The sequence below is a fragment of the Xenopus laevis genome, chromosome 8L (genome assembly GCF_017654675.1).
Source record: "Xenopus laevis strain J_2021 chromosome 8L, Xenopus_laevis_v10.1, whole genome shotgun sequence".
NCBI classification, from domain to species: Eukaryota; Metazoa; Chordata; class Amphibia; order Anura; family Pipidae; genus Xenopus; species Xenopus laevis.
In genome coordinates, this window is record NC_054385.1 from 94,314,664 (window position 1) to 94,336,347 (window position 21,684).

At 40.6% G+C, this 21,684-nt stretch overlaps 1 protein-coding gene across 3 annotated transcripts in view; it reads left to right on the forward strand.

Moving 5' to 3' along the window:
- The first annotated feature begins 5,661 nt into the window (after positions 1 to 5,661).
- ccdc175.L (coiled-coil domain containing 175 L homeolog) overlaps positions 5,662 to 21,684 on the forward strand; it is a 29,685-nt gene continuing 13,662 nt past the window's right edge. Inside the window, exons 1-9 of one of the 3 annotated variants that reach the window (XM_018230673.2) lie at positions 5,662 to 5,785; positions 6,482 to 6,590; positions 10,157 to 10,242; positions 12,614 to 12,725; positions 12,953 to 13,088; positions 14,208 to 14,436; positions 14,949 to 15,071; positions 16,286 to 16,395; positions 16,918 to 16,999. In XM_018230673.2, coding sequence (XP_018086162.1) covers positions 12,686 to 12,725; positions 12,953 to 13,088; positions 14,208 to 14,436; positions 14,949 to 15,071; positions 16,286 to 16,395; positions 16,918 to 16,999 — 720 coding nt within the window. In that variant the 5' untranslated portion in view covers positions 5,662 to 5,785; positions 6,482 to 6,590; positions 10,157 to 10,242; positions 12,614 to 12,685. Of the gene's footprint in view, positions 5,786 to 5,817; positions 5,933 to 6,481; positions 6,591 to 6,689; positions 6,929 to 10,156; positions 10,243 to 12,613; positions 12,726 to 12,952; positions 13,089 to 14,207; positions 14,437 to 14,948; positions 15,072 to 16,285; positions 16,396 to 16,917; positions 17,000 to 21,684 lie in introns of those variants that run through there. The other 2 variants (XM_018230674.2, XM_018230672.2) reach the window with 2 other exon arrangements.

Below are 21,684 nucleotides of genomic sequence, written 5' to 3' on the forward strand. Positions count from 1 at the left end.
CCCCTGAAAAATGTAAAACGGGGGTTCTACTTTAATGGAAAATGATATTACTGCAGATCAGTGGTTATCAGACTATTTTGGTTCAAGCCCACCTTGGTTCATAAATAGTTCTAAGAATATCTAGGGGAGTTTTCAACTCCATATCTCATCCTAATTCACTTTCTAGCGGTGCTTTTATGAGTATCTTGAAGAACAAATTTGCATTATCCCCAATAGCCTAACTACCATCCAGCAGACTCCATGACTGCAGGGGAGCCTGGACTGTGAGTTGATGTAGGGTAGTCCCCCTCACCGCCGAGGCTGCATAAAGGGCCCCCTTGAAGATTTGTTTTACAGGGGGGTCCAGTTGGTTATAGTTATTCCAATGTCTCCAAATCCCAGTTTAAATGGTCTTCAGGCTGAACCCCCTGCTACTTGTCCAGAACCACCCAGGGGGCAGCCCCACAGTTTGGAAACCACTGGCTTAGACTGACTGGATCGTTTTTGCAAAAGGCAGACTATGCTTGTTTATAATTGCACCCTAATTGCACAACTAGACTTTCACATTATGACAAAGTGTTATTGTGATTGTGTGTTACAAGAAAACCACACTTTGAATTTAATTTGGAGCAGCCAAAATGAAAGTGACAATCCTCATGGTCTCTTTAGATTCAGTTCCAGTCGCCAACAGAGTGTCTACATCAGTCTTCATCTATCAGATTTTTCTGGTCTGCACGATTGTCTCTGCATGTGTAGCCCTCTTAAATGTGTTTCATCAACCTCTGGTAGGATAAAACCGTAGTTTGAAAGGCCAGAATTAAAAAACAGAATATTGATATAATTGGTGCATCTGTGAGGTTAATTCTGTATAAAGAACTGCCTGGACACATAGTTCTGACTAGAGATCCAACTGTTTTGGCCTGCAGGCTAATCCATCAGCGCAATCTGGCCACCAGTGTGTAGTGTTCCAGATGAGATTATAAGCGGCCAACTTTTTTTTTTTTAATAAATTCTTTATTTTCTATTAGCACCGCCACATATCACCACCATCACATACTCGTACATATATGGTCAATTACATCATGTACCCTTACTGTGGCAGATCAAAATACATATAAAGATACAGTTCAGTGTCGTGTGCCTGAGTAACAAGATCAAAAACAGAAAAATATAAGAACAGAAGAAAACAGAAGGATTATGCCGTAAGTGTAACAATATGTGATTCTACATATTTTTGCATGAAAAAAACGAAAAAGTCACAGGTGAGCTTAGGAGAGAAAAAAGAACAGATCTATATATTGTAAGATGGCATAGAGGAGGAGGCCCGCTGGGGCCTCAGTGAAGCCCCCACCAATAATAATTAGAGTGATACATAGGCATTAATACTGAAATCGAAACCCGTCTATTTGAGAAGAGCCGCACATTCCGATGATTCCATAAATAGAAGCCAGTGGGTCCATTTCTGTCTAAAATTATCTTCCTGGGAAGGAGTATCTCTGGGAATTTTTAATTTCTCAAATTGGTAGATTTCTTGAACCTGTAAAATCCATTCTTTGATTGAAGGAGTCTTGTCCGTTCTCCAATACCTGGGGATTAATGCTTTGGCCACATTAATCAAAGTGGAAACAATTGAGCGTTGATATTGAACCGTAGACATTGTGTTATGATGAAGCAAAAAAAAGGCTGCTGAATCAACAATCACTAAGTCCGTAAATTTATACACCAGTTGCTTAACTTTTGACCAGTAAGGTTGTATCCCCGGGCAATCCCACATAATATGGGACAATGTCCCCCTCCCTTGTCCACATCTCCAGCACGTGTCCGGAAAATTCGGAAAATTTTTTGCTAATTTTACAGGGACCCTATACCAGTGAGAGAGTATTTTATAATTGTGCTCCTGTAGTTTGGAGCTAGTTGCAGTTCGGAATGATCTTTCAACAATAGCGGACCACTCTTCCTCAGCAAAAGTAATGTGGAGCTCCCTTTCCCAAATCCCTTTGAAAAAGTCCAACGGTGAGGCCTGAGTATCAGAGAGGACTTTGCGTAGTAAGGAAATTTCATGAGGATATCTTATTGATTTTGTAAACAGTTGTTCAAAGGCTGTATCCTCTCCATTTCCAGCAAGCGGCCAACTTTAACCACTTGTCCCAAATGACAGCTGAGCCAAAAAGTAGTGTAGCCATTTTTGAACATTTGTAAACAATGTGGATTTTCTTCTAAAAAGAACAATACAAACATTACAGTTAAAGGAGATATTGAAGTTATTACTGGTACTAATGATATAACCACTATTAAAAAGATGTATGGTGCAGCTTTGTAATTCTAAAATGATTATGAGCCAATGCTTTCTAATGCTGTTTTGATGCAATTATCTACATTTTGTGTACGTGTTGTGGATTTCAGATGCATTCTGCATAAATACAGCCTTACAACATGGGTGAAATACATTGTTATTTCTAGCATTGCTGTATTAAGTTTCTGTCATCAGACTGCACTGTGGGTTACTCTGCCACAAACAGAAACAAAGAAAGACCAGGGTTAGCCTACAATCACATTGAAAAGGTATTTCTGAAAATTAGAATAATATATATACACATTTGAGAATAAATGGGTTTATTACTATGGTTGAATTTGGTGTCCCCATCTTTTTAAAAATAAGCACCTGCTTTGAGGCCACTGGGAGCAACATCCAAGGGGTTGTTGAGCAACATGTTACTCACAAGCCATTAGTTGCGGATCGCTGGTTTAATTTAACACAGCTGCTAAGTTTTAGGTAGTTTTAGGGCACACAGGCGTTTTTTGTGCTCCCCTGCGTTGCGCTTTCTTCCATTCAGCCGCAGGGGAGCGCAGGAGTAGACGCACTCAGTTATTGTCAAGGGGGCTGTCATCAAACAGACGCATGTAAGTGGCAAACGCAGGTTGGACGTAGCATGTTGCATTACACCTGCGTTTGGTGCTTACATGCGTCTGTGTCAGTACAGCCCCTTGACAATAATTGAGTGCGTTTACTCCTGTGGAAAGCGGAATGCAGGGGAGTGCAGCAAAAAATGCCCGTGTGTAAGTTTCTTTAGGCATTCCTTTGATACAATAATAAAGCAGGACTTATTTTTTCCAACAGTATATTAAAGGTGATCTAAACTCAAAAAACTGAATTGATATATACGTAACCCAATGTACTTCCCTGAGCACTTTTTATTTTATTTATTGTTCACTTGAACAATATGCACAATGTACTCAATACAGTGAAATAAAGTAACAAATGTAATTATAATTTATATGCGGTTGACATATTTTGTATTACTTTACAGCAGGGGTGTCCAACCTGAGGCCCGAGGACTGCATGCGGCCCAGGATGGATATGAATGCGGCCCAGTTTCTAGCAAATGGTTTGTCATGTCGCAAAGGATATGGCCCCCCGGATCTAATGGGCCCAATCGCTGTCACTACTTGGTACCTGGCATTGTCAATTCAGCTTGTTGTTCCTGTTGCGCTCCAGTAGTGGGCATGTCTGACTTGTGCTCTTCACTTTCCTTTTTTTATGCATTGCAAAAACATGAATTACATACATTTGATTCACATTGTATGTAGAAGGAGAGAGAAAAGGAAGGGAAGGGGGGAAAAAAGAAAGAAATGAAGAAATAAAGGTATGGAAATAGGACAAAACAAGAGAAATAACACGTTGTGCTCTCTACGTCCAGACACATTAATCACCTCAGTCTTTCATCTTGTTAGGAACAGGCTTAATATGCCAGGTTGTAACAATGTGGTGACCTATGGAATAGGGAGGAGGGGGGACTCTACCCATTGCCCAGTTAGTAATAATAATATAATAATAAGTCTATTTGATATCCAGGTGTCCCATATTCCAGTGTATAGCTCCATCTGGTTATCCAACTGGTATTTTACTGTGTATTTTCTTTAGGTTTACAAATCAAAAGTGTTTTTGTATTTCATGTGTGGCCGCAGACAATTGTTCTTTTTCCAATGTGGCCCAGGGAAGCCAAAAGGTTGGACACCCCTGCTTTACAGAGATTACACATTATTTATATCAGTCCCTGTCCCAGTGAAGCTACAATATATTGCCCCTGTTACAGGAGGCAACCTTTATAATTAGCTACTATAGTTTAATTAATGTACAGCAGATCTATAAGCAGTACACTCAGTTTCACATTATCAGCAGGGCCTGAATGTAGGTAGAACAGGTATATTCCTAGGACAACGGTAGGAGGGGGGCACTAGGCATGTACCTCTTATGCCTACCTTCACCTAGTTTTCAGTTCATCTGGGAAAGCCTGGTATTTGTGCATCTGCAGAGAGGTGTGTGTGCCAAGTTGTACAGATGAGGAAATTAACAAGTGAGGGGATGGGCTTCTTGTCTTGGGCACTCTTAGCCTAGGCCCAGCACTGATTATCGGTAAGACCAATGGAGGGGAAGGGAGCTAGTGCATGGCTTGCCTCCACACTGTTTTCATTCAAACCTTTCACCCAGCAGATACATAGGACAGCCACGTTCAGAGTGCTATGTTTCTGATGTGCATCAATGAAGTAAACAAAGAAACAGTTGCAAACCATACCACAGGAGCAAGACAAAAATGGGCCCCTGAAGGGTCACACCTGAGTAGTTCACAAAACAGAATTTTTCAGCAACCTAGTAAAATGGAATAGCTTGACTGAGTGGAATTCTAGTTTTTCTGATAAATATGCCCCTTTGTATTTCAGAGATTGCAAGTTTAGAAAGGGGAAAGCATTCAACTTGGAAAAACAATAAAAATAACTTAAAAACTAAAGCATTTCATGGGAAAAATGAGTTGAACTCCATGTGCCCTGAAAATATATGCAGTATATAATTATATATATATATATATATATATATATATATATATATATATATATATATATATATATATATATATATATATATATATATATATATACAGCAGCTGTAAATATGACTGTATTTGTATTTTCTGACTCCAAGATGGCCATTGGACCAGTCTCTGGATTAACTTGGTTCTAAAAGCAAATTGATGCCCTCATGTCTGCTGGAAGGGCCTACTGGTAAATAAACAGTTTATTATACTGTTTGGACCCCTTATATATTTATACACGGTTATCATATCTTCTCTAGAGTAAACAACCCCAACTTCGACAGTCTTTCTCCATAACTGAGGCGCTCTGTACCTTTTACCAGCAATTCGCTAGCGTTACCACTGTCAGGCACTTTGTCGGTTTACTAATGGAATCAGGCGTAACTTTACTAGTGAAAGAGACAAATGCTAACACTCATTTGCACTCTATCGCCAGGCTAATTTGCGCTCTGGCGAATGGACGTTACTCCGCAAATTCAATAAGATGCGGATTTTACTGAACGTTACCTCTTCCGCCAGACTTGCCTTCGCCAGCTCAGACCAGGTGAAGTGCAATGGAGTGCATAGATCTTCCTCAATCTTCTGTTACTTACATCATATTTTTTGTGGAAAAAGTTTCGAAGTCCCAAAAAACGCTGGCGTTTTTTTTGCCTGCAAAAGTCCTTAAATTTCTTTTTGGGTTATTGTGTGTATTTCACCAGCATTAAGCTGGTGAGATCAAAACTCCAGGAAAAAGTGTGGCGCTGCAGCAAGTAAAGATGTGGAAATTCTGAACCGGCTTAGTAAAAGTTGGATTAAGGGTGCGCTTCCATTCCTGGCTCCAGTAAGGTGTTTTGCAGCTGCCCAGGTAAAGGCAGTTGTGTAATTAGGCTGCAGGTAAAAGAGGTGTGGAGCAACACCCTAGAGACCTCCTGGAGTGGAGGAGGCCATATGTGCTTGTGAGTATCAAGGAACAAGAGTGATTCCCCTAAATTGGAGCGGACAAGAGAAACCACTCCCAGGAGACAAAAGAGTGTCTCAAGTATGCCCAGAGAGGATTCTGGGATTTGTGGTCCACTGAAAGCCAGTGAGGGCTAAACTCAATCGTGAGTAAAGAGAACACCAGTGAGGGTGTGAAGCGGGACTGTTTATGTTATGTGATTCCCCCATGTGAACCCAGTGGGCTGACCGGGTTGTCACCTTTTCTGGAAAATAATACCGTCCTTCCTATAGTCTTGCTGTTTTTTTTTACTATTAATAATATTGGCATCAAGCCTCAGTTCTACCGGCCAGGCCAGTAAAATACCGGCTAGTTGGCAACCCTATGGGCTGAAGAATTGTGTTTTGTTGAAAATAAAAGCCAGCAAAGCTGCAATTTAAACATAAAAGGCTGTGTCAGTGTCCATTACTGTGATGAAATCTGTGCCGTAGCCTTGGGTTTTCGCTACCTATAGCTCACATAGGGAAAAACCATTACAAAAAATAGATAGGCCAGCAGGTGGGAACCTTAGGTAGAGGGGACTAAATGTACTTCCTGAGTCCCATATTTAAATAGGCAAATTATAATGATCTGATTTCAATGTTATAACCATGACCATTAAAGGGGCATCATTAAAATTAAATCTGAGGATGGCATTATCATTTTTTTGACCCAGGCTTTACTGCCACTCTGGTATGGCTGAAAAATCACCACAATAACCACAATTCCATGCTCTTTTTAGTCCAAGATCGAGCGAAGACAACTTGTTTTATTTGGGGAAAAAGGTAAGTTTTTACTACTTTGTTTTCCAATTTATGTAATTCAAAAACAACAAACTAGAGCAGCAAAGCACTCATTTTGGTTGCGCCCATTCTGTAGCACAAATGCAAGTTATAATGTAAGGAGCTGCAAGAGCGTTTCACTCAGCTGCCACAAGAGGGGTGGAGAGCACACAGTGTTGTCTGTTGCTATAGCTACGACTGTGAGTTGTTGAACCAGCCGGCCTGGACACTGTCACTCTGTGGTGGAAGTTGATTTAAAGTGGACCAGAACATGAGCTCAGAACTGAAGCTGTTTGACTGCACCGCGGTGTCGGCGGCATTGGAGCATTTTCTAGAAATCGGTAAGGCGACTTCAGAGCAATATCAGTGTCTCGACTTGCTACTCGCCGAAGGTTGCGTGAGTAAATATAGAAGAATCCCCTGATTTTAACTTTTCTCTCATTTAACATTGTTGTTTTGCGAGCCATGTAGGCTTGAAACGTTGCTCTGTCTTTGTTGCCCTGCTTATGAAAAATAAAAGTGTTTTTTAATCGGAGTGAATTTCTAACAAGTGTTGTACATGTGTGGAAGGACACGAGTGAAAAGTGCACCAAGTGTGCAGACAAGTGAGCGCGACCTGAATTGACTACAATTGTTGTTTTGTGCTCCCACCTATATATTATGCTTAATACATTTCCCTGATTTTACATTTTCCTGGATTTTACACCATTTTTTTATGGTCCCATGCAAAATGGAGGTTCTACTGTAGTGCGGAGCTAATAGTTTAGCTGCACATTCTCGCCGACAAGGGGGACAGTTGTCTCGGGCCCTGACTGTTTTGGGTCTGCACTCATATGTAATAGACTGGCCCCCCTGCTGTCAGTGAGCTGAAGAATCGGTTGGGGAGGGAGGGTTTGAATCTTGTTTCCCAATGCAGCTTTCTGTATTGCTAGTCTGGGTAAAGCCGCATGGGGATTGGATAGGTGGGAGGGGTAGTTCAAATTTCACCCCCTAGCTTAACCAATCACCATGCGGCTTTACCCCGACTAGCAATACAGAAACTTTTCCAGTGTCTCCCTCCATTCTCAGTCATCTGGTGTTGCTTCCTCCTCACTCTACCTGCAACAAATGAATGTGTGAGCTGCCAGCAGGTTCTTTAGCATGACTTTCCCATCAGAAAAGGCTCGGGCAACAGAGCAAGGGAAATAGAGGACAGGTATAATAAAAGGCTTCTGTACAATTGTGCTGGAAGAGAAATTTTCATTTTCCAAAGAACATTTTGTGAGACATATAATATTCTGAGCTTAAAATGATTTACAATTCTTCCGCCCCCCTCTCCCTTTTTTTTTTTTTTTTTTTTTTTTTTTTTTTTTTTTTTTAAATCCCTCTCCTTTACTACTACTTTCTTTTTTTTTTTTTTTTTTTTTTTTCAGGGGAAAGATTTTAAAACTTACAAAAAGAGAGATGAAAAAATGATTTACTATGGCCTTCCCATGCCCAGGGTGATGGGAGCATTTAGAATGATTAGCAAATCAGTCTGCTTTAGGAATAGTTGGGCACTGGTGCTACTGCTGTTATATACAATGTACCGTGGCTTTATGAAGTATGGGATGCTGGGTAACACTATGAGGCTTGGGAAATGTGTGGGTGATGCTCCCTGTAAGGCTCGCACAACATGCAGGTGTCAAAGTGTATTGTACAATGCTTCGGGACACAATATGTCATAAATTGGTGGGGACCATTGTATCTGTCTTAAAATGCCACTGCAATTTGCGCTTTGAATGCTGCCATTCCAGGCTGCATGGCTGCTTTTTTTTTTTTTTCAAAGTTTGTGTCTGCTGACAAAGCCATCATTTGAATACACAGTGAAGGGCATTTTATGAGGTGGATGGAGAATTGGAGGCTGTCCCATTCGTGCCTGTGTGATTCTGTTGTACCCATTGCTTGTGCAACGTAGGGACTTGTCTTCTGTGCCACAATATTAGCTTATCTCTTTTGTTGTTTGCCTTTCTCTTAGAAAAGTTGTCCAGAGAGCACTTTCAGAATACAGGCAAATGGGTAAGGTCACACTGGGAGATTTAGTCGCCTGGCAACTAATCGCTTCTTCTTTGGGGCAACTAATCTCCCCGAACAGCTTCACCCTGTGTTCTGCCTGCTACAATGAAAAATCGCCTGCGGCATGGCACTCGCGCCGCTTCATTTTCCGAAGTTGCCGAGTGCCATGCCAGAATGGTGTTACCCAGAATGCTCACGGCTGGGGTATTACAGATAAGGGGTTTTCTGTAATTTGGAACTCCATACCCCATACAAATAAATATAATAAATAAATATATATACATCTTTATTTGTGGGAAAGCAATACTATTGGGTTTATTAAATGTTCAAATGATTTTTTAGCTGACTGGGGTATGGAGTTCCAAATTACAGAAAACCCCTTATCTGGAATACCCCAGCCCGTGAGCATTCTGGGTAACAGGTCCCATACCTAGGGTTTAGTTCTTCTTTAATAAACATGGAAATAGCAAAATGGTTTTGATTTAAAGTGGCTGAAACTAGAAAGTATTGGTGGGCAGGGCTTATTATAATGGTGGGTGTGGCTTATACTTGTGGGTGTGGCCAACATTTTGCAACGGCACAATACACGTGCCAAACATACCATCCCTCCACTTTTTTGATCCCAATTCAAGCACTGATTTCAGCCATGCAAAAAAGGTATGTGGCCATAAAGTGAGTGTAATAATAATCATTTTTACTGCATGCCCCTCTTTCTGGTTTTCAGTGGTTGGAAGGTGTTCTACCCTATTCTGCTGCTTATTGACATTAGTGGCCCGCTTTTATAATTGATTAGGAAAAAACCTAGACACTTGGTAATCAAGGAGCGCACCATATATACTGTATTTAACAGATTTGGCACCACTTAGAAAGTAACAGTACATATCTACTTAGGGAACCTCCCATAAGGATCACAGTTTAAAATATAACTATTGCTATTACGTTCAAATTGCCCATTGAAATTTTGGCCCATATATTTTGTGGTGTTTGCACAAATGCCATATTCCCTTTCAGTTGTTTGTGTGTGTTTTCAAACATAAGGCCATAGGAGGGGCCCTGATAATATTGTTGTTCATGGACCCGATAATTTTGTTGTACGGGGCCCCATGACTTCTGATGGCAGCCCTGCCCACACCAACTATTCCCAATTACCTCCACTTTACAAATTGACTTTTCCCTATTGATCTTTACTGCCCAATCTCTGGATCCAAAGGCTTTCTGTGTCGATGACTGAGTGCGCTACTTTCCCCCTTATGCTGTCCTGTTTTCCAGCAGTGTACAGTGCAGCAGGGAAAATGCATATGCCAGTAAAGCAAGGCCTGAATAAAGGGTGTCTGTATAAAAGGATCCATTGGGATCCAATGAAAAATAGTGGCAAAAAAAAAAAAAAAATGAACATGTTTATGCACTTATAAATTCTAAAGGTATTGTTCAGTTGCCCTTAACTATGTCTCACTGTGTCCAATGGGTTAATTGGGTAATGATGGAGGGCCATCTAATTCATTGAATCTAATTCATTCTGTGAATATCTACTATAGAGAAACGGCTGAGATCAGAAGAACTGGCAATTGATGAAGAAGCTTCACAGCATCTGACTGGCATCGCTGAAGCCCTAAAGGAATTGGTAAATATCCATGAGTCAAGGCATAACAGACGGAACTGAACTCTATTGAGGGAAATATATTGTTTGGGGGTATACCCTACCAGGGAAGGGTTTCCTAGTATTCCTACAGTTCTATCTGTATGGATTATACTGTCATACGTGAGTGTTCCCAAGCTGTCCTGCCTTTCCCTTCTGGCGTCTGCCATAGACAGGAGAGGAAAACATTGGGCTTTATGAGTGCCATAATATGGTGAAAGTCAAGTAGTCTATAAAGGAGAAATCAATCAGCAAGAACATTATAAATCTCTTTAAGATAGGGAAAATTCTAAGTGTGTTAGGGGAAGAAAGGCAACTTTACTTATATCATCTTGTTACTGTTTGTAATAAGTGTCTATATATGTATGAATAACTAACTTTATATATAAAGCACTGTAAGGGCCTGTAGTGATGTACAATATACAAACCTGCAATAGTTAAAAGCACACACACAGGGAGGGCAAGTAACATAATTAGTGGAATAAAATCTCGTTATATAGCATGATATTGACATCCTGTCATATTTGTTTTTGCTATGGTAGAACATGTTCAGTAAACAGACTTGCCAGTAAAAGACACTTAATAAAGGGGAAGATACCCCAAAACATGTTCTCTTTAGAGCAATAAATATTAAGTGGGATCTGAACTGTAGCCAGAGCCTGTTTGATGCTGCATTCCGGGTGGCCCGCTACTTGGCTACAAGCCAGTGGGTGTAAATGATATCCCTATGTTATGGTTAATGCACTGGAAAGTAAATCCAGTATTAAAATTACCCTGTCAATACAGTAGGCTCTCCCCCCAGGAAACGTTTGCACAATATATAAAGAAAAATCAAGCCGACTGGGTGCCCTAGGCAATCCGGCCCAGCTATGAAGTTTCACGTGGGGGGGGGGGGAGGCACAATCTGGGAGGACGGCAGCAGAGCCTGGACTAGGGAGTACTGTTTAAAAGGTACATGCTCAGTGCCCCCACCCATTGTTGCGCCCTAGGCAGGTGCTTATTCTGCCTACCCCTAGTTCCAGCCGTGAGAAAAATATAGATCCTTACCTAGGACAGTAGAATAAAGAACCTTTCCTAGGACAGTATAATTCCTTTACTGAGCGTTCACACAAAAATACTGGATATAGAATAACACACTTTATTTAACAAACAAATTTTAAAAATTACACAGCTTTAAAAATACAAATAGACAGTAAAGTGAGAAGTAAAGTGCACTTGTACCCAGGTACAAGGAGAAACCACCATTTATCCTTTTAAATAAAGTTGTCATATTTTTGTATGTCCGGTTCTTTCTTTATTTGTATAAAAACCCAGTGAGTCCTGGGCCTCATGGGTGCCACTAACCCAGATCTGCTCCCCACCAAAAAATTGTGGGCGCTCCCCCCTTCATGGAGTGGGGCTGGGTAAGCTGAGGAGCTTGCGAATGGGTTGGGGGCCCTTGAAGTAGCAACCCCTGATGGCTCCCTACACACCCCAGTCTGACACTGATTTTGGGCATGTAGAGAGACCATGTATATTTCTTGACAACACATCAAATACTGTGCCATTATATTTTTTAAAGCCTTATACACGGCTCTCCATCCTATTTTTAAGGGCACTTAAATTATTAAAGGAGAAGGAAAGTCGTTTTGCTCTAGGGGGTGCCAAATGTTAGGCACCTCAAGTGAATGTATTTACTTACCTGAAACCCCAGGCCGGAGCTCCTATCGGCAGAAAACTGCACCGCCGGGATTATTCCAGCGAGCACCACAGATCGCTCCTCTTCGGTGAAGTTTTCTGCTGATAGGAGCACCGGCCCGAGGTTTCAGGTAAGTAAATACATTTACTAGGGGGTTCCTAACATTTGGCATCCCCCAGGTGCTAAACAACTTTCCTTCTCCTTGTGTTGGTGTTTTAAATGTGTGTGATTATTAAAGGTTGTGGTCTCTGTGCCTCTTCTATTTTGTTTAGATCTGACCACATATAATGAGTGGAATCCAAAAGTATCCCTTCTGTGTATTATATATATATATAGTGAATAAAGTACCCCCTCTTGTAAAATATAAGGATATTATAAGTTACCGAGGAGTTTCATGACCATATAAAAACACGAGGCCGAAGGCCGAGTGTTTTTATACAGGTCATGGAACTCCGAGGTAACTTCTAATATCCTCATATTTTGCAACTGGGGATACTTTATTTATTATAATACACAAGTTTCAGTGAGTCATGTGACAGAAATGACATCACTACTCACCGTTTATAACTGATGACATCTGAACTCACCGTTTATAAGAAAATAATTTACAAGATATTCATGGCTTTTGTGTATTATATAATATTATTTACTACTAGTAAATCTTTTTTGAATCATTAGGAAAATGCTAGAAGGGCTACACGTGAGCGTCTGGAAGAAGAAACAATAAAGACCAGCAAATTGCGGTACAGAATGCAACACCTCCCAAGAATAATAACAAAGGAGATAGAAGGTGATGGTACTTTTATGCACTGGTGTGTGTTATGTGTCTGAACCTCTCTCAGTGTTCTATGGGGATCAGTAAGGTCAAACAATAAGAAAACATCTCCTCTTATGTTCAGTATGTTTCCTCAGTGTTGTCTTTACTGTAACAATCAGCCATGCCTCCAGCCTTTTCTAAGGGTTTGGTTATATGTTATTCCCAAGGTATGGCTCTTTATTTGATTATTTGTGTTTTAGAGGCAGTTTTAAGTGCACGACTATTGAATGCATCAGAGCTACAGCAGCTGCAAAGTGAGTTAACAAACAAAATACTGGATCTGGAACATGCTGCTTGGAGACAAACTGAGCTTGAAGAAAGGAATTTGTCCCTTAGGTATATTTTGTTTCTTCCTCAAATGTATCACAACAGAAAATGTATGGAATTGTGATCCATGTATTGTTGTAATCTTGCTATCTAAGATAGCTAAATATGACTGAGAAAAGTGAAAATTACAGTTACGTGTATCTAATTGAGTGTTTTGTCTCATTACCTAGAGCTGCTGAAGTTTTTTTTTTATTTTTTGTATCTACTATGGTTGGTTTTATTTTTGTGCATTTTTATGGATAGTTGATGGATCCCTGTGATTTGGGGCATGCAAAAAGAATCCTCTCTATCAATTCCAGTTCCAATTAGTGTGTAGTTTATTATACAATTATATACAGCAGTGATCCCCAACCAGTAACTCGTGAGCAACATGTTACTCTCCAACCACTTTGATGTTGCTCCAAGTGGCTTCAAAGCAGGTGCTGATTTTTGAATTCCAGGCTTGGAGACAAGTTTTCTATTGCATAAAAAAAACACATATTTTGCCAAACAGAGTCTCAATGTAGGTTGACAATCCACATAGACTAGCAAATGGCCAATCACAGCACTTATTTGGCACTCCAAGAACATTTTTCATTCTTGTGTTGCTCCCCAATTCCTTTTACTTCTGAATGTTGTTCAAGGGTTCAAACGATTGGGGACCCCTGATATACAATATGTGCTGATCATTTATATACCAGTAGATTTAAGTCTGTACTTTTAATGTTAGCCTTTACACCACTGTAATTATTGTCTCTTGTTATCAGCACCACTACCATCTATCAATGCATTTTCAAGATGCTTATTTTCTATGAAAGGAATTTAGTAATTTTTTTTTTATTTAGACCTTTTATTTTTTGCCACAGACGTTGGTGAATGAGACATTGGAGAAAAACTGCCAATGTTTATTGTGATCCATAGCACCCAAACATATGTTTACTTTCATTATTTTTACTGCACTAAACAAACACCCACAACAAATATCTATCGGCATTAGATTACAGAAACATATATTTTTTGGCTTACATACAAATGTATAGTATTACCTGGGAAATGTTTTTTGTAAATCCATGTGCAAAGGATTTTATTATTGCCCTGGCCATTGATTCGTATTGAATAATAAAATGTGTTATTGTTTTCATATCCTAGTCAGCAGGGTAAAATAATGGGGGAGGCGTACCAACAAGCCGTTGATATACTTAACCAGCAGATGGCAGAGAAGGCTCACCTAAACATTGTAGTAAATAATACTCACGTGAAATGTAAAGAAGCCCAAGATGCAGTTATTGAATACAAAAACCGAACTGAAGACCTGGCAGAAGACATGATAACTGAAAGAGAAATATTTTTGGAGGAGAAAAGCCACTTGATTGATGAGGTGCTACTGCTTATCTTTATATACTGTACATATATTTTGCAAGATATGAATTTTTCTATACAGTATATGTTCCGAGAGAAATGTTTTGAGTAATAACATTGTATATAGCACTTTTGCAATATTGGTATAACATAGCCATCTTTCTTTTTAAAGACCAGTGTCTTGTATATTTTGCTTCAGAATAATGTTTTTTTTCATTTTGCATAGAAGGGTAATATTTCCTGGATCTCTCAATTTTCCACTGATGTGGATTAGAGGAAAGATAAACACAGCTTATTTGTAGGTGTATTATTCCTGCTCACTGTGCAATAATGATCAGGAGCATTGTGAATGAAATACAATATGAATTCTAGTGCATCCATATAATTGTCTTGTTTCACATCTACCCATAGAGACTTAATCACTTCTAATGGATTATGCACAATTCTCTGTTTATTATACACACTCTGCCTTACTTGGATATATAAGTAAACGTAAAGTAACCTGCCATTTTAATATGCTTCATGTTGCAGATTGAAGAGACAGAGATAAAAATAAGGATCCAAGAAGAACAAAACAATGAAAAAAACAAAATTTATGTCCGCCTGACCTCCGTGCTATTTAAAGAGGAGGAAAAGATAAGCAAGGAAAAAGAGGTAGAGAAAACATGTTTTTCTAAAGCTTCTTGGCATGATTTTCTTTACCAGTAACACTTTACTAAACTAATCTTGTCCAATACAATTTCTGTTAGTTTAGGACCTGAAAAAGCAGGCCAAGAATCGGCCCCTACATTGACATCGGCCTTCTTCTCTGCCTGCACCCAGAACCGTTGCGTTAGCCCAAGTGCAGGCACAAGTGGTGGATTCTAAGGGGCTGATTCTCGGCCTGTGTGTTTCAGCTGCATGTGGCATCACCCCAAGGCTTGGCAACTCCAACCGTAATAAACTTTCTTCAGCAACAATTATTTCTGTTATCCCACATCTTTTATCCCTAAAGATTAGTTCTTCCTACTCTATAGGTTTTCTAATACCTGTTATACTGTAATCCTGTAAGTGCTTTTTATGTAACAATACAGTTGGCAGTATCGCCTATAAACTCATGCATTTGATAAACAAAAATACATAAAGAAAAACCCACAATTCATACCATATCAAATGGCATCAGACTTCATCTGATGAAGTGCCAAAGGCACAAAACATACTAGGAGGGAGGAACTTAGAGACCATGGAACACCAGGATACCTCTGTTTGGTATGAACTTTTTAAATAGTTTTATTTGTGGTCTAAATAAACATTTTTATGCTTGGCAATGACACTTGTTTGGATTGCTATATTGTATATTCAGGGTCAGAGGCAGTATCTTGAACATTAACTATATGGCTTACTCCTAATTATTTACTGTGATTGTTAACTGGTTCTTTTTTACGCATATTTTAATAATAAGCCACTCAAATTAGCTTTTTTGTTCTCTTATAACCACGAGTCAATGATGACTGTTTCTAAAAATGCTAATAGCAAAAATAGTGCACAAAATGTAATGCTGCTTGTGGTCAAGGTGACTCACTGCATTTTGATTGCCATTACCCTTTTACAGTCAGGCCCGGACTGGCCATCTGTGGGTTCTGGCAAATGCCAGAGGGGCTGCTATAAGGTGCCATAGAAAGTCAGTATTTAGTGGGCTGGTGGGGGCTGTTTGGGTCTCTATGTGGGCTGAGTGGGCCTCTGTGTACCTGAAATGCCAGGGCCTAATTTAATTCTCAGTCCGGACCTGTTTACAGTAATCCATATATCTTATGTGTTTACATGTCTCGGCTGTCCTGAAAGTTTCTTAAAATGTTTAAACCAAGTGCTGTATTTCTCTTTACTAACAGATTATTCTTGGCATAAAAGATGAGATATTACTTTTACAAGCCTTGCACGCCCGACTAACAGAAAAGCTGGATGCCAAGAGACAGGAGTCCCAGAATCTGGCACAGAAAATGTGAGAATATAACCTATACTGATGTTAAACCAAGCACTTAGATATTTAGGTTATAGGGTATTATAAAATATTAGCTTATTAATATCTAGAAGGTGTTCTTCCAGATGATTGGTAAGCCAGCTAATGGAAATAAATAGAAGAGGTCTTAATTAAAAACATAATAATATTAGGGATCCACCAAAACCACTTTTTCCAGATTCAGGCAAATACCGTTTTTCCAAAGTGAATCCCAAAGCAAACCGAACCCTAATTTGCATATACAAATGAGAATAATTCAGGAGGAGAGAAAATGCACTTGCAAAAAAATAGCAGCAATGTGCTAAATCACATAATCATGTCATGTGATTTTAAGGGTTTGATTTAGGTTCTGCCGGATGCTTGTATTCCTCCAAATGCAAATCTTGCAAAAAAGGCTATGATTCTATCAAATCCAGAACCAGATCCAGTGCCTCCCTAAATAATATCTTGTCCCACCATCACAGTAGTTTTGAGTATTTGATACAATGTATATTTGTGTTTTAGACATGATTTTAAAATATGCATTGAAGAAATGAAAGACAATTACACAAAAGAAAGGAAATCGCTGAATGAAAAGATATCCGAGGTAAGGAGAGATTGTACTATTAAAACAAGAAATAAAAATGTTCTGTTGAGTTACAAAAAACAACTCAATGCTTAATACTGGTTATACTACATAGGGTATCACTTACAAGTGACTGTTTAGTATATGCCTTTATTCTCTCTGCCATGTTTTAAGTACATGACAGTGTTTTATTAGTTGATTCACTTGTGTTCTGGCGATATTGTTTATGAATTATTGGCACTAAGTGAGTACATCCTCCCCTGTAAACTCAACAGCAGCGCCCCAAATGTCACAAATTTTTTCTTTGTTTCATTTAATATATAATAAGACAACCTTCCTCTTTAGTTACTATTCTCTAAATATCCATCTGCATTTTTTCCCATCTTCTTCACTGCTATTCTAAAGGTATAGATTAGTAGATTAATTTTCATGTGTAATATTTGGAAAAATAAGTCAAACCATAATGCATTTTCATAATGCTATTCAGGGCCGGATTTACATAGTGGGTGCCCCTAGGCCCACTACCATTCGTTGCCCCTAGGCCCACTACCGTTCGTCACCCCTGTCCCCCTCCAGGGGGACAGGAGCAATGGGGATTGGCGTATGGGAAATTAAAAAAATGATTGTATCTCCAGCGCATCCCCAGTGTTTTTGAATCAATGTCGGTGTGGTTGGGCAGCATGCTGCCCCCCTAAAATCCTGCCGCCCTAGGCCCTGGCCTAGGTGGCCTTTCCAGAAATCCGGCCTGATATGGAGAAGTAATTTTGTAAGGCAGTTTGTTTATTGTTTACATTAGATACAATAGGATCTCATACATTTACTGAAATATTCATATCGATGGTATCACTCAAATAGTAGTGTAGAAGAGTGTGCTACTAGATGGGTGCAAGCATTTTAGCCTGAAGTAATAGGGCAGTGGCCTCACTGGCCTGACAAGGTTAGCTGTATCTGCATTATGAACGCAATACTGTATACATATTATTCAAATGGCAGAAATTAGACCTAAACCATATCTTATCAAGAGTGTAAAAACTTGCTGTATCTGTGTACGAAGTATTCTTTTTTTTTTAAAGGTAAGTTTTATTTCTCATTTTAAAACACATACAACAATCATACGTACAACAATAAGTACACTCGCAGACTAGACTGTACAATTTAGGCAGGAAGAAAATATGGCACATGCTATCACCAAGCATAACACAATACAGTTATTGAGCAGTTGAGATGGACACTATCAAACTCAGGTGAACTATACATCTGACGGTTAGGTTGGGACCCTCGAGGATACGAAGGATAGCAAACCATGAGGGGTTTCATAGTAGGAGATGGACTCGGCTATGACCTACTATAGAGGGGTCGGGTCAATGTCATTCCACAAGCCCCAAATTTTATCAAATTTTGTTGGTGTTCCCCTAATTTCGTAGGTGAGCTTATATAGGGGTACTGCTTTGTTAACCAGTTGTATCCACGCATTGAGAGAGGGTGAGAGGTTACCCATCCAGTGAAGGGCTACAGTTTTTTTTGCATAAAAGAGTAGGATACGAAAAGAGATTTGAGTATATTTAGCTGGGACTATCTCTTCTAGGACCCCCAAAAGGCAAACTGCAGGTGAAATTATTCTTGGGAAGTCAAGATTATCCGCTAGATAGTTTACAACTTGTGTCCAAAAGCTTAGTATGTAATGGCATTCCCAGATTAGATGGAAGAAATCCGCAGCTTGCTGGTGACACCTGGGACAGGAGTCGGCAAGGGATCTGGCCCATCAGTTTGAGTCGTGTGGGAGTTATGTAGATATGGTGCATAATTTTATATTGTATTAGTTTGTCTTTCAACGATATCAGGCCAGTGTATATGTGTTCTGTCGCTTCGTCCCAGTTATCTTGGTCAAGGCCTATAATTTTGGTATTCCACCAGTCTTGTGCCGATTGAAAAGGTTTGGGGCCGGATAAAAGGAATTGCTGGTAGAGCCGGGACACCAGCTTTGCTGGGTTGGGATCATGAAGAATTTCTTCTATGACTAGGCAGGATTGCTGGGGGGTAAGACTGTTAAATTGGGAGTAGAAGGTATGTCGTAATTGTAGGTATTTAAATAGTGGAATTTGCGTTGGCTGGCACTTAAGTTGTAGTGTGCAATGGGTGACAAAGGTATGGTTCTCAAGGAGGTCCTTCAAGCATTTAATGCCTTGCCTGGGCCAGAAAGCAGAGTGTTGCAAGGATCTAAAGTGATTCAAATAGGAATTTCTCCAGAGTGGGAGGTGAGGGGATAGGAGGGGTGGTGAATGGCCCAAGATTTTGAGAGCTATCAGCCAGGCCTTCTGTGGGGTAGTCAGTGTCGTTGGTAGCGGGCCAGAATCCCTGGGACTCCGATAGGGAAAGTTGCGGAGGCTCTCCCACGAGGATAGTAAAAGAGCTTGTAACTGGGAGTTTGGGTTATACGGGTCAGGGTTAAAGCACCAGTGGAGGTAATATATTTGTGAAGCTATGAAAATACCAATGGAAGTTGGGGAGGGCCAGTCCTCCCTTGTCGCATGGTGCACATAACTTTGACCAAGCGATTCTGGGTGTTTTCTTGTTCCAGAGAAAGGGGGTCACGATTTGGTTTATACTTTTAAAGTATTTTTTGGGAATAAATATTGGCGCATTATGGAGTAGGTAGAGAATTTTGGGGAGGTAAATCATTTTAATGACATTTACTCTACCCCAGAGAGACAGAGGGAGTTTAGTCCATCGGTTTAAGGTATTGGTCAGATTAAGTAAAATAGGGTCTAGGTTTAAGGTAGTGTATTTGGTGAGATCTGTATGGACTATCACTCCTAGGTACTTGAACTGGGTGGCCCATTCGAGTGGGGTCTCTTGTGGTAGAGATCGAGGTTGGTCAGGGTCAATGGGGAATAAAACAAGATTTTTCCCAGTTAACTCGTAGTCCAGAAAATGAGCCAAACCGGTTGACCAGGTCAAGGAGGGCAGTGAGAGAATCATTGGGATCTGCCAAATATATAAGGAGGTCGTCTGCAAAAAGGGAGATTTTTTCCTGAATAGTGCCGTAGGTTAAACCCTTGATTAAAGGAGATTGTCTGGTCAGTATTGCTAGTGGTTCTATTGCTAGGGCAAATAGAATTGGGGAGAGGGGGCAACCTTGCCTTGTTCCCCTCGTTAGTAAGATAGGGGGGGAGATATGGCCATTAACTCTCACACGTGCCGTGGGGTTCTTATATAGAAGTTTGATCCAGGATATGCATCTAGGGCCAAATCCGAAACGGGCTAAAACCTCCCATAGGTAATCCCACTCCACCGAATCGAAAGCCTTAGCAGAGTCAAGGGAGGCAACTACTCTGGTGCCTGTTTCAGTATGGGCAATCTGCAGGTTGGTAAAGAGTCTGCGGAGGTTGATGTTAGTGGAGCGTCCTGGCATAAAGCCAGATTGATCAGGGTGGATAAGGTCAGGGACTACCTGATGGAGGCGGGAAGTGAGGACCTTAGCCAGGATTTTAGCATCTGTATTTAGGAGAGATATAGGGCGGTATGAAGAGCAGCGAGTTGTATCTTTACCCGGTTTAGGGATGACAACTATGAGGGCCTCTGTAAATGATGGAGGTAGAGAATTACTATCAAAAGCACTTTGCAGCGTTTCTAGATATTTTGGGACTAATTGTTCTGAGAGAGCTTTATACCAGTCTGGAGGGAGGCCATCCGGTCCTGGTGTCTTATTGGGGGGTAGGGAGGCAATGGCATCAGCAATTTCTCGGGGCGTTATAGGTGCATCCAGAAATGTTCTGTCGCTAAGTGAAAGAGACGGGATAGGGATTGAGTCCAAGAACTGAAGGAGTTGGGTTCTAGAGTGAGTAGTTGTGGTAGAATAGAGGTTTTGGTAGAAGGTGGCAAATTCTTGTGCTATGAGCTTGGGTTCTGCGACTATTGAGCCATCATCCAAGATAAGGCGGGGAACAGCGGAGGATGTTGTCTGTTGTTTAGCCAAAAGCTTACTATTTTTGTCGCTCTGATCAAAGATACGCTGGTTCTGGTAAAGTAAGGCTTTCCTAGTTAGTGATATGGAGGCTCTGGAAAGAGAGTCTTGGGCGCTTAGGAGACCAGCATAGTTGGCAGGGGTAGGGTTCAGAGTATGTGGTCCTGAAGCATTGTGGAGTTCATTCTCCGCAGCTTTAACCTGGTCTAAAGTATCATTCCTCGCTTGTGAGATTGCCCCCATAAGCGCTCCTCTCATGACTGCTTTAGAAGCATCCCACAGAGTCAGAGGGGAGGTGGACCCAACGTTATGGACCCAATAGTCGCCATAGGCCTGGGCATTCGCTTCAGCCACTGTAGTGTTTTTAAGCCAAAGAGGGCTTAAGCGCCATAGCTTGTCAGAGGCCTCAGGATTCCAGCGAAAAGTAACTTGAAGTGGGGAGTGGTCGGATAGGGATTGGGGTAGGTATCGGATTTGGTCAATCATAGGCAGGAGGTCGTGAGAAACCAGGGCCAGGTCTATCCTAGAGAAAGTTTTGTGTGTTGGAGAGTGGCAGGAGAAGGTTCTTTGGAGTGGGTATTTCCATCTCCAGGGGTCAGTCAGTTGTAAGGCTTCTGTCCACGAGGTGAGCTTTGTAAGCGTATGGGGGTCAGGGCTAAGTTTATCCAAGGACGGATTTAAGCAACAGTTAAAATCCCCCATAATACAGAGGGGGCTAGGTGGGAATTCAGACAGTTTAGTC